We start from the raw sequence: 12,632 nt of genomic DNA on the forward strand, positions 1-12,632 counted from the left end.
TTTAACCCTGAAACAAGCCCACCACTGCTGGTGGCCCATCAGTTGTAGAGATGCACTGTCCATCACTGTAGATTTATATGGGGCATAGTTTACTTGCAGGTTAGTTGAAGCCAGAGAGAATTACTGGCACATTTCCATTGACCATTAGGTCTTTCAAAATTGGAAGGGTCTGTATATGTATATGATAGAGGGAATGAGGTTTACCTGACTCATAGATTTACTGGTTTAGAAGTTTAATGTTCCTTTATCTGCATATGTTATTTTTTAATTTGCACTAAGGTTGTACGAGGGCACTACAAAGGGCAGCAAATTGGCAAAGTAGTCCAGGTTTACAGGAAGAAATACGTCATCTACATTGAACGAGTGCAGCGGGAGAAGGCTAATGGCACAACTGTCCACGTGGGCATTCACCCCAGCAAGGTGGGTGTTTTTGAGAATGCTTGAGATGGGGGAAAGAAATTGCAGCAATCGCTGACAAATGTGACTGCTTGTTGACAGAAATAGATTTTAAGTGTTCTGGAAATCAGTCTTAAAGCCAGTACTATTTTTTCCTGAAATCAAGGTGTCTTTTAACAGGTATCCTGTATGTATGTATATGTAATGTACCTTTTCCTTAAAAAGTATTGGTAAGCTGATTGATCAATCTAACATGAATAGATCTTAAAATCTAGGAAATAGGTAATTTTTAGATGCTATGGAGGCCATACCCTGTGTGTTAAACAGAATTGAGTAAGCTGTAAGGAAAGTAGGTCTTAATCCATTTGCAGATCTAGAGCTCAGAGACTAGATTCATTGATAGAAGATACAGTCTAATTCTCCTGTCTGACTTCAATGTGAATTCTCCAATACTGCTGTCTCTTAAAAGGTAATAAATGCACTTGGTGCCTGTTCAAATACTGAGGTGTTGGTTTTTTAAGATCTTGAGTTGGCACCATAAATCTAATCTTCAGACTTAGATTAGACTTCAGATGCTTGATTACAAGCATCATGACAGAGTGCATCTCCTAAGAGCAAGGGCTTTCCCAGTTTACTACATAATCTTTTATTTTTGCCCCTAGGACTGGATCAGCCGCTGTCAAGGTCACCAATACAGTGACCGATTCTTAGTGTTTTCTGAACTTAATGTAGTGTTTGACACCATTGATCTCCCTCTTTGACTTACCTTCATCTCTTATTCCAAACACACCTCAATATCCAGTTGACGATTTTGCATTTCAACTTGGATATCTATAATCAATATCAAACCCAACATGTTTAAACTACTGGCTTGTTTTATTCTTGAACCCTCTTGCTCTTGGTAGTCTGCTGCCAACACTGTGTGTGACACCTCTGTCCTTCTCAACTGCTTAGGCCAGCATGTTGTTATTGATTGTTGACTGCTGTCACATTATATCCAGAATCCTGTCTGCTTGTTACCATCAGAGTGGCCTACAAGGCTTATCTCCAGGGACTTCCCTGGTGGTCCAGTGGCTAAGACTGTGCTTCCAGTGCAGGGGGCACGGGTTCGTTCCCTGGTTAGGGAACTAGATCCCGAATGCCACAACTAAGACCTGGCGCAGCCATATAAGGTTCACTCAGCAGCTACTACTTGATGATTTCACTCTCCATGTTCTAGTCTGCTGGCCTCTTTGTTGTTCCTGTAACTATGCTACTCTGTGTGCTGGTTGGCAGCATCCACCTGGCAGCTTCACAGAATTGTATATTCTGTTCCCAGGTCTGCTGCTGCTGCTAAGTCATTTCAGTCATGTCCAACTCTGTGTGACCCCATAGACAGCAGCCCACCAGGCTTCCCTGTCCTTGGGATTCTCCAGGCAAGAACACTGGAGTGGGTTGCCATTTCCTTCTCCAATGCATGAAAGTCAGTCGTGTCCGACTCTTCGCGACCCCATGGACTGCAGCCTACCAGGCTCCTCTGCCCATGGGATTTGGGAACAAGGGATCTATTTAACAAGCCCTTCAGATACACTCAGATCTGAGAAACACCTATTAAACTTGGAAGTTCTCCTGCCTCTGGACTTGAATGTTTGCTGCTCTCTTTGAAATGCTTCTACCTTCTCCTCAGGTCTCTGTTCAGGCACAGCCCTTTTTTGGGGGCCTTCCTGACATCGTTAACGATTTAACCCCTTTCCTCCAGCATTTCATCTCATTAAGTAGAACCTCCATGGTAGTGGAGATTGTCCTTTGGTCACTATGCTGAATCCCCAGACCTTGTTCACTGCTATCTTCTCCTTCCTAACACTAAAATCTGTCATAATCTGGATACCTTTAGTGACAAATCTGTTGGAATAGGGTCTGTTCTGTGATTTTCTTAAAAGTTTTGCAGGTTGAAATGTGTGAAGGCTGCATTTAATTTCCAGACTTATGGGACTAAAGATACTGTAGAAATAAAAATGTGTATGACTTAGTTAGCTTATAAAACTGGGGTGAGAGGAGTGGAATTATTGAAATACATTGCAGTAGAAGCAGCTGATATTTATCACAGAAGATGTGAGAAGAACCACCAGTGCCACATTGCCTTCTCCTTTGTGGGCTGAACATTAGTGAACATTTAAGTCAGGTTTGTTTGGGGGTAAAGAATCATTTCTAGCGCTTAAGCAGTCCACTCCCACAAGTGGGGGACTGAATGTTGGACCTTCCCATGTGTTCTGTATTGGTGATTGTTTAAAGCTTAGAAATTTTTTTTTTTCCTTATTTGTCTGCAGGTGGTTATCACCAGACTAAAACTGGACAAAGACCGCAAAAAGATCCTCGAACGTAAAGCCAAATCTCGCCAAGTAGGAAAGGAAAAGGGCAAATATAAGGAAGAAACAATTGAGAAGATGCAAGAATAAAGTCATCTTGTCTACAGCTTTCATTAAAAACTGTTAAAATGAAGAGTCTTTATGTGTGGTGCTTTGGGACAAGGCCTAGTTAGTTTTCATGGAAGTCCTGGTCATGTTAACTGTCTAGGGGCAGACCATCCTTATCTTGTGGCTTGATTGCACTAATGAAAAGTACCGTGGAAAAAGCTGGCTTTTTAACCAACTTTGAGCATCTAATAATAATGGACTCATATAGTAATTTTTTTTAACAGCAGAAAGCAGCACTTTAGGGATGCAGCGAAATACCCGAGGGCCCCCTTTACCACCTTGTTTTCTGCACTGATGTTGAGTGAGTGGTGTCAGGCCAAAAGAAATCTTTAGCTTAAAATCTGAGGCAAAAAGTACTCACCTAAAAAGCAGTTCCTCCGAGAGGAGGAAGTGATGCAGTGCAGGCTTAGTTGTTGGCAACACTTGTGCCGCCGCCCTTCCTCACTTTAGCCTAAGCACATAAACGTACTTTCCGTGCTGGAGGCGAGCATTTATTTATGTTGGGGCCTTAACAACAACGTAGGGAAATAGATGACCAATTTTGCTGCCGCGGAGACCCGAGTCGGTGTCTGCCTTAGCCAAGGTGGCACCTCGACCAGGCCCAGATTTCACCTCAGGAACCTCACCGTGTCTCAGCCGAGAATATGGTCCGCCGCTGTATCTTTGAGCGCTCCCTCGGGAGGGGAGGGGCTTCCGGTCGGCGGGGAGCCGTTTCCGGCGCGTCTGACTGCCGGAGCCGCTGGAGCTGGTGGGCAGGAGGGTCCCGGACGGCGCCAGTGGAGTGGGCTGGGGCTGAGGCGGCTCACGACCCTGTGCTCTTGGTTCATCTTTTTCTTCTGGGCCTCCCTCTCGCAAGAATCCCTAGATCGGTCTCTCCTCCCCCGACCTGACTCTTTCATTCAACTGGGGGAGTAGGCGGGTCCCAATTGCCGAGAGGAACCCGCGGGCAACAGGGCAAGGTGTTGCGGAGACCTTGGGACTCAGGACCGCACAAAGGACCTGATGCCCGAGCCAGGTCTTCAGGAATAAGCGGGAGGTTGTTTTGTTTAAGGTGCGGGGCACTGTGCTAAGTGCTTTATCTGCATTATCACAACTGTAGTGATGTAGACTAGCATTCTCCCCATTCTGTTGTTATGGAAGCTGAAGCCTCAATAACTTTGCTCCGCTTATTCAATAAGAGATGAATCAGAAATCGACTTCCCAAGCCTAGACTCAAACATACCTCTGCACTGTCTCTCTACTATTCTGTAAGCCAACTGTTTGACATATTCTTTGAACATCTTTTGTTCAGCTCTGTATTCGTGGGGATACAGCGAGATAGAAGCCCCAGCCTCAGTCTTCCATGTTGTGTACACCTGAACCAGTTGACTAAAAAGGCAAAGCGCTCCAGTGAGTGGTGCTGGCTGTTCAGAGGAGGGACAGACAGATGGCAATCAGAGTGCACCAGGAAGAATGCTGACCTGAGCTGGGTGTGATTTGGAAGATCAATGGAAGGCATTCCAGGTCGGGGGCAGCCAAAGCAAAGACTCACAGGTGAGTGAGGAAGGAGGATCTTTTCAGTTTTCTGTGAACAAGGTCATATGTCAGTTACCCCACCAGAACAGATCACACCAGGAAGCTGGCCACCTTTCTTTGGGGCCTTGTTTTTTTCATTATGCTTTAGAACAGGTGTTGAAAACTCGGTTAACTGCAGGGGTGGGTAGTTAAGGTGACAAAGTTAGTAGCTGGCTTGGAGACTGTGGGAAGCCAGAGAGTGTGGACTATCCAAAAGGAGCTACTGCCTCTCCACTCAAGACAGATGTTGCCAAGCCAAACAGCTCCCTGTGTGACCAGATCGTCCCATTTTTCAAGAAAGCTAGAAATCTAGATTTTTAAGTGAACTCCCCAGTCTGTAAATATAGGTAACTCATCCAATTTAAAAAAACAAACACTGGGTAGGCTAACCGAAATATGTCCATTAGCCAAATGTGACTCTCCAGCTATAGAATTTCATGGGATTGGGTAAGGACAATTTCGAATATTGAAGACTGAGATTTTTCCATCTTTTGATTATAAATTATTTCCAGCCTGTCTTCATTCTTTTATAGGATGGAGGTAAGACTTTTCCTTCCTGTATAGTTGCCTGAGGGCCTCAAATAGCAGCCAGGGCAGCCAGTTTCTGAGAGAAGCTGGTTTCAGTGAGTAGTCTAGAAGCTCTTCCTGGTTTGCATTGACCATCTTGTGGTTTCAAGTGTCTTCTAAGGACTGTAGAATGATAATACATAGTCCTTGGGAAACAAAGCCCCATGTCAGTGATTATATGGGACTAATGGATGAAACCTCTTTTTTGTTTAACTGAAGGGCTTTTCAGAGCCATTAAAATGTCCATTTGCATTGAGAATGTGGAGCTCAGGCTTAAAGAGTATTTTACAAACATTCTGTTTCTTTGATTCTAAAATGCATATTTTTCACATTTTAAAAATCTGAATGTGTTCATTTAATGTAGGGTCTCTGTTTTCCCTGTGAAAAGAAAATTGTCATTAAATCAGCAGTTTCAATGTCAGAAGTGTCTTTAGAATCAGGAATGTCATGTAGTTAACCAATGATGCCAAGCAAGGAAATCCGAAGTCTTTTTAGTGGAGGACATTCAGGACCTGGAATCAAGCTTTGCTTAACTGAGACTCTTCCTCAGAGCTTTGAAATGCTTACATCTTTCTCTGCTTCTTAGGATTCTGCCCTGGCCTTCAGCTTTTCATGTGATGGCTGGCATCTTGGGGATCTTGTTTTCGAAAGATTGTTGGAATTCCTGTGATCATCATATGAAGGCTTCCCCTGGCCTCATCACATCTTATATCCCAGAGTTGTCCTAAGGAACCTCAATTTAGACACCCGAGTATCAAGTTCTCTTCCAGAGGAATTCTCCAATCTTGGTGGTGTGTGGACCCCATTTGGGGTATCTCTTTGGCATGATAATCTCCTGACATAGCTCTCTATCCCCAGGTGTAATTTGTCCATTTTTGAAAACAGGCCCTGCTGCCTCTATTCAGAACCACTAAACCTGTATCTGGAAGTGTCTCCCAACCTTGGGAGTGCTCAGGTTCAGTTGGACACTCTGCTTCGTTCTGGAAAAAAAATGTGTGGGCTCCAGCTCAGGCAGTATCAAGACAGGCCAGGCCGGCAGACCCTCCAAGAGGACAAAACCCCTCTTCATTACTGTGAAGCTGGATTCGTCTTACTGGATGTGAGACCTTTCCTCTCCCCTGTTCTCTTTTCTTCTGTGTGATATTCACATGCTCACATTCAGTCATGCATGTGGGCATGCCTTTTTTCCCAGAACCTCCATGGTCTCTTCCCCAGTTCTGCTGCAGCTGCTCCTCAGCCCAGGCCCCAAGGCACAGCAGTCCCTGTGGCAGTAGATAATGTCTTCTGGGGAGGCAGCAACATTTGAGGATCTGACCAAAGACTGGAAGTATTAGGAAGCCCCTCGGAAGGACTGCAGCAGAGGCATAATGCTGAACAGTTACGAGAATGCGGTCCCTCAGGGTAAGGACTCAGTCTTCATTTAATGACCGTGTGTACAACTGACAGGGAAAAGTCATCATTTAAAAAAATCCCAGGACTTCCCTGGAGGTCCAGTGGTTAGGACTATGTGCTTCTACTGTAGGGGGTCCAGTTTCCATCCTATTTGCCACAATTAAAGATCCTGCATGCAGCAACTAAGACCGGGTACAGCCAAATAAACAAATACATTGAATTTTTTAAAAATAAATAAAATTCTGTTGACATGCTCTTGTTTTGAATGGCCCTAGTGGGCTTTCTGGGTATTTTTATTCTGTTACTGCTTTATACCAGCACTCTAGTATCTTTCTTCCATATCTTCAAAAATCAGATGAAAGAATTATAAAGAACTTTGGCGGGAAAGACTTCCAGGTGGTATATCATCAAAATTCAACTTTGTTCACTTCTTTCTCCATCTCTTTAGGAGACTTCTTACAATTCTCCACGACACCACAGAGAGCTGGAAATGATCCCCGTGGTGTTTCAAATCCAAGTGAAACAGACATGGAGATAAGTACCATGAGAGAAAAGTTTCTCACCAGCGTGACCAAGTTGGTAGAAAGCAAAAGTTACAACAGCAAGGTATTTTCCAAAGAAAAGTACTTTCAAACAATCAAGGAAGTCAAAGAAGCTAAGGAGAAGGGGAAGAAGTCATCACGTGATTATCGCCGTGCAGCAAAATATGATGTGATTTCTGTAGCAGGCACAGAGAAACTCATAGAGGCTGCTCACAGAGAAGGAGATCGGATACGGTATTACGTACACAAGGAAGAGCTGTTTGAAATCCTTCACGACACACATCTCAATATTGGCCATGGCGGGCGGACACGCATGCTCAAGGAGCTGCAAGGCAAATATGGGAATGTCACCAAAGAAGTCATTGTCTTATATCTGACTCTGTGTAAACAGTGCCACCAGAAGAACCCAGTACCCAAGAGAGGCCTTGCACCCAAGCCCATGCCATGTAAGGACAATGACTCCAGATGCCAAGTTGAAATCCTTGATATGCAGTCAAATGCTGATGGGGAGTTCAAGTTCATTTTGTATTACCAGGACCACTTAACCAAGTTCATTATTTTACGGCCATTAAAAGCCAAGCAGGCCCACGAGGTAGTCAGCGTCCTGTTGGATATTTTCACAATTCTTGGTCCACCCAGCGTGTTAGAATCTGACAGTGGCATGGAGTTCACAAACCAGGTTGTTAATGAGCTCAACGAGGTATGGCCAGACCTAAAGATTGTCCTTGGTAAGTCCCACCCTGGCCAAGGCCAGGGCTTCCTGGAGCGAGTAAGCCGTGATGTCAAGACCATGCTGAGTGCCTGGATGCAGAGTAACCACTCCCATCATTGGACCGAAGGCCTGCGGTTCATGCAGATGGTGAGGAATCAGGCCTTTGATGGTTCCTTGCAGCAGAGTCCATACGAGGCAATGTTTGGTTGTAAAGCCAAATTTGGACTCTATTCCTCACACTTGCCCCGGGAAACTGTGGCTGTTTTACACACAGAGGAGGAGCTAGAAATTGCCGAAGAACAACTGGAAAGCAGCCTTTGGGTCAGGCAGGAAGAGAGGGCTGAGGTTGGAGCAGACCGGTCTGACGTGGATGAGGACGTCGATCCCATGCCTCTCGAAGCCTCGGAGCCCAGCACCTCCCAGGCAGCCTCAGGTCTCTTGTCCTGGTGAACAGATCTGCTGGGTGGACGCTTAGTGCCTCTGGGTACCGTAGAGCCACCTGAGAGCTGTAACCAAGACTCCAGATGAAAGGAGTGAAGGCCACTCTCTCAGGAACACTGTTCTTGGTAGTCCTGAGTCAGAAGGGCAGGCGGCTCCAGTCTCTGATCTCACCTGCCCTAACAAATTCCCACAAACCTGGAGGCTTAAAACAGCAGAACTTTGGGGACTTCCCTGGCAGTCCATGGTTGAGACAGTGAGCTCTCAATGCAGGGGGAGCAGGTTTGATCCTTGGTTGGGGAACTAGGATCCTGCATGCTGAGGACACAGCCAAAATTTAAAAAAAAAAAAAAAAAGATTAAAAAAAACTTTCTTCTTAGTCCTAGAGGCCAGAGGTCTGAAATCAGGGTGTTGGCAGGGTTCATTCCTTCTGGAGGCTGCAAGAGAGAATCCATTCCAGGCCTTCCTCCTTTCTCTAGTGGCTGTCAGCAATTCTTGGCATCCCTGGGCTCAGAGTAGTACAGATCCAGCCCCTGTTTGTCTTCATGTGGCCTTCTCTCCTTGGTCTGTGTGTGTGCTCCTTTTCTGTCTCTTACAAGGACCCGTTGGACTCCAAATCTGTGTAGTTGGACTTAGGGCCCAGCCTAATTAATGATCTCATCTCTAGATACTTACCTTAATTTCATCTGCAAAGACCCTGTTTCTAAGTAAGTTTGTATTCATGGTTGCTCGGGGTTTGGACTTGGACATATCTTTGGTAGGGGGGACTGCAGTTGTACTGCAATCGGCTCAGGGGTAATGAACCTGCTTGCCAATGCAGGAGATTCAGATTTGATCCCTGGGTCAGGAAGATTCCCTGGAGGTGGAAATAACAACTCGCTCCAGTATTCTTGCCTGGGAAATCCCATGGACAGAGGAGCATGGCAGACTGCAGTCCATAGGGTTGCAAAAGTCTGTTACAACGCAGTGACTGAGCATGCACACAGTTCTACCAACTACATTCAATGGAAGAGGATGTTTGCTTGCAGAACATAAACTGATGGGGTCTGAACCCTGTAGAGCTGGTGGGACTGCCCTGCATGTATCGAGTATCTGTTCCTGCTCCTCAGGCACAGAACCCAAAAGATGGGGGCATCAGAGAAAAAGATGTAGATGAAGGACAAATAATGAGAGGAAAAGAGGTTGAGCTCATGTGCCCCAGAGACTGGCTGCCCCACCAGCTGAGCTTTGTTTCCTGCTTCAAGAGAAACCTGATGTACCCACCCTGCTCTCACAATGGCATCCACAGGGATTGACCTGCCTGAAACGTAATTTAAAAATAGGTCAAAATTAAGGCATGGCTGGGGTTTGGGTCTGAGCCTGCCGGTGTTCTGTGCCTCAAGCACAGCATGACATGGTGTAGTCCTGGAACGGTCATACATTCCAGGAAGTGACCAATAGCCGGGAAACAACTAGGGCAAATTGCAAAAGTTGGCCTGAGGTCACTGCTTCAGCCAGAGAAGGATAGAGCACAGGCCAGTCTGGGTCATAGTTCAGAGGAAAGGGGAGGGTAATGCCCAGGATCTGTGCACGGCTGTATTCTCAAGGCCTGGAAGAGGACCCAGCCCATCGGAGGTGTTGAGTAAGGGTTTGTTAAGTGAATAAATGATTCTACAGACATGGATGCAGGGAAGGAGAAGGGGCCTGCAGTTTCTGACTCTCCAGCTCTTTCTTCCTGATATCCCAGAACCATCTCAAACCATTCTGGGGGACTTCCCTGATGGTCCAGTGGTTAAGACTCTGTGCTTCCAGTACAAGGGGTACAGGTTCGATCCCTGGTCAGGGGAGTAAAATCCCACACATGCCTTGGCACTGCCAAAAAAAAATTCTGATTGCCCCCAACTTTGGCTTCCTCTTGGGCCAAGAGCAGTCTCCTGATGATGCCTGCCTCACAGGGTGGTTGTGAAAGACAGTGAGATAATGCTTGCAATGTGAGTTGTCCTTGCTACCTTCAGATCTTATCCTCATCATGAGAGTTGGAGATCACTGTTGCCATTCCTTTGCTGATGAAACAGTGTTAAGCTAGACATCCAGGAAATCTGCACTATTATTAGACAGGAGGTGATGTCACTCTCCAGCTTGTCTTGGAGGATCAGAATCTGGGCTTCATCCTCAGCCAGTACCTCATGTCCCCTTCCTGTATCACTCAGCCAATCAGGGCCTGGGAGGCCCAACTTGACTGATGTTGCCCCCTGTCCCCACCCCGTGCTGACCTACCACCTCCTGATGGCGGAGCAAACCAGGAACCACACCATCAGCTCCTGTGGGTAAGAGGTCAAAGGAGGCACTATGCTACTGTCTTTCCCAGGGGGTGGCTGCAAATAACGGAGGTTTCCGGAGCTGCTACCTCAGTCTTCCTCTTCTGCTCCCTAGTGTTTACAGTGGAGGGACCTGGAAGAGGACACCTAGACCCAGCCCAGCCTTCCTCTGTGTTATCACATTTCAGCATCTGGAGCGGAACCAGTTGCTTTCAGTTTGCAAGTATGTTTTGTCCATATAATGTCTTTTATATTTAAAAGTTAATTGCCATCACTTTCAAAGCAGATTTCACATAAAAATCTGAATGTCTAGCCCTTCTTGAAAATTTGGAAGATCTGACCTCCCACATTTTTTGCATGGCAGCCAACAACCAAGTGGTAACCCACAGGAGACAGTCCAGGCCTGCATTCTACACTAGTCCACCGTCTAGGCCGTTCAGATTGTTTGCATACACATTTCTATGGTCGATTGCTAAAGAAAGGCAAATGAAGTCAGTGTGAATAAAGGCCAGAAACAGACCCATGTATCTAGGAATTTATGATAAAAGACATTTCACATCTGTGGGAGAGATTGTATTATTCAGTTAATGGTGCTGATCAATTATACCTCAATTAAAAAAAATAGTGGTGCTGGATCATAGAGCTGTGCAACTGGAATAAAATAAAGTCTGATCCCTAAACATAAAAAACAAAACTAAAAATATTGGGGAAAAGAAATAGGAGATTTTTGTGATCTTGAAATGGAGAAACCCATATAAGAAAAGGTTAATATACTTGGTTACATAAAAATTTTAAATATTTATGAAAAATAATGCCTTTTAAAAATTGAGAAAAAGTAAATGACAGGCTGGGAGAAAACATTTGCAACACCTAAAACAGACATAAGGTACTATCAACTGAAAAAAAAAAACAACATGAGCTAAAAATTGAGAATTATGTTTTTATTGAGCAGACTTACTGAGGACTTAAGCCCCTGGCTACAGTCTCTCTTAAAACTCTGAGGGACTGTTCCAAAGAGGTGAGGGAGGAGTCAGGATATAAAGAAGTTTTTGCAAAAAAGAAACCACAGGAGAAGGCAATGGCAACCCACTCCAATACTCTTGCCTGGAAAATCCCATGGGTGGAGGAGCCTGGTAGGCTGCAGTCCATGGGGTCGCGAAGACTCAGACACAACTGAGCAACTTCACTTTCACTTTTCACTTGCATGCATTGGAGAAGGTAATGGCAACCCACTCCAGTGTTCTTGCCTGGAGAATCCCAGGGATGGGGGAGCCTGGTAGGCTCCCGTCTATGGGGTCACACAGAGTCAGACATGACTGAAGCAACTAAGCAGCAACAGCAAATTTTTTTATAGGATTTCAACTCTTTTTAAGGGACTGCAGAAATTATGAGAAATGCCTAAAGGACAGGGAAAACTATCATTGAGGCTCACAAGACATTGACAATTCATTGCATTTGTGAAAAGCATTTGAAATGAATCCAAAGAGGCAATTTTAGTACCTAAAATTTAGTACCTAAATGTTTCTTTATATAATATAGCCTGCATATTGAGTCAGAAGATACTGATACAACAGTATTGTTATAGGATTTTTTTAATTTTAATTTTTGATTGACTTTTATAAGCATGAATAGTGTCTCCAGAAAAGAAGAGTAACTACCTTAAGGCCTTAAAACATTTTTTTTTTTTTTCTTAAAACATTTTAGTTCCTGTTGTTGTATGTAAGTTTCTCTTTTATTGCCCAAGTATAGTTAGGGTTTATAAGAGTTTTTCAAAAACATCAGATAAGTTAGTATACAGGTCTCTCTTTGACCACAGATGAATGATTTGTGATAGTTTTAATGAGACACTTCCTTATTTGGCAATGGCTACATTGTTATCATAAAGTAAAATTACATGTCTTTTTAAGCATGTCTCTTACTGTTTGATGATCCAATCTTGTTTTCTGAGGCTATCACTTCCATATCTGTTACACATAGCATTTAAACAATGCCCTCTCTTTCTGTTTCTGTAAGTATGACAAATTCTGCACTAGCAATACTGTTTAATCTTCTAATAAAATAAACAAGTTATAGAAAAGTAAAAAAAAAAAAAAAGAAACCACAAATAAATAAATAAAAGGTAGTTGAACATCAAAAGATTAGTGTCAATTAGAGAAAAAACAGACTTCTCAAATTAATGGACTTCGCACTTTTCTGTGTATAGGAAGATGCAAGAGTCTGGGCTTATTGAAATTATTCTCTTGATATGCATCTTAACTAGGAACCAGTGTCCTGTTTTTCT

General features: G+C 44.3%; 2 protein-coding genes and 1 long non-coding RNA gene across 3 annotated transcripts in view; all 3 read left to right on the forward strand.

The window, feature by feature from the left end:
- Positions 1-2,874, forward strand: part of RPL26 (ribosomal protein L26) — a 5,052-nt gene extending 2,178 nt beyond the window's left edge. Inside the window, exons 3-4 of the mRNA XM_010843036.1 lie at positions 280-420; positions 2,703-2,874. Coding sequence (XP_010841338.1) covers positions 280-420; positions 2,703-2,831 — 270 coding nt within the window. The 3' untranslated portion in view covers positions 2,832-2,874. The remainder of the gene's footprint in view (positions 1-279; positions 421-2,702) is intronic.
- A 667-nt stretch (positions 2,875-3,541) lies between these two features.
- Positions 3,542-8,917, forward strand: KRBA2 (KRAB-A domain containing 2). Its single transcript, XM_010843035.1, is given in 4 exon segments — positions 3,542-3,900; positions 4,141-4,382; positions 5,557-6,371; positions 6,811-8,917. Coding segments are annotated over 2 exon segments (1,509 nt in total). The 5' UTR covers positions 3,542-3,900; positions 4,141-4,382; positions 5,557-6,118; the 3' UTR covers positions 8,067-8,917.
- Positions 8,918-9,023: 106 nt separating this feature from the next.
- Positions 9,024-12,632, forward strand: part of LOC104990737 — an 8,845-nt gene continuing 5,236 nt past the window's right edge. Inside the window, exons 1-2 of the long non-coding RNA XR_825549.1 lie at positions 9,024-10,360; positions 10,467-10,574. This is a non-coding gene — a long non-coding RNA (uncharacterized LOC104990737). The remainder of the gene's footprint in view (positions 10,361-10,466; positions 10,575-12,632) is intronic.

Source organism: Bison bison, unplaced genomic scaffold (assembly GCF_000754665.1).
Source record: "Bison bison bison isolate TAMUID 2011002044 unplaced genomic scaffold, Bison_UMD1.0 scf7180017864180, whole genome shotgun sequence".
Classification (NCBI taxonomy): Eukaryota; Metazoa; Chordata; class Mammalia; order Artiodactyla; family Bovidae; genus Bison; species Bison bison.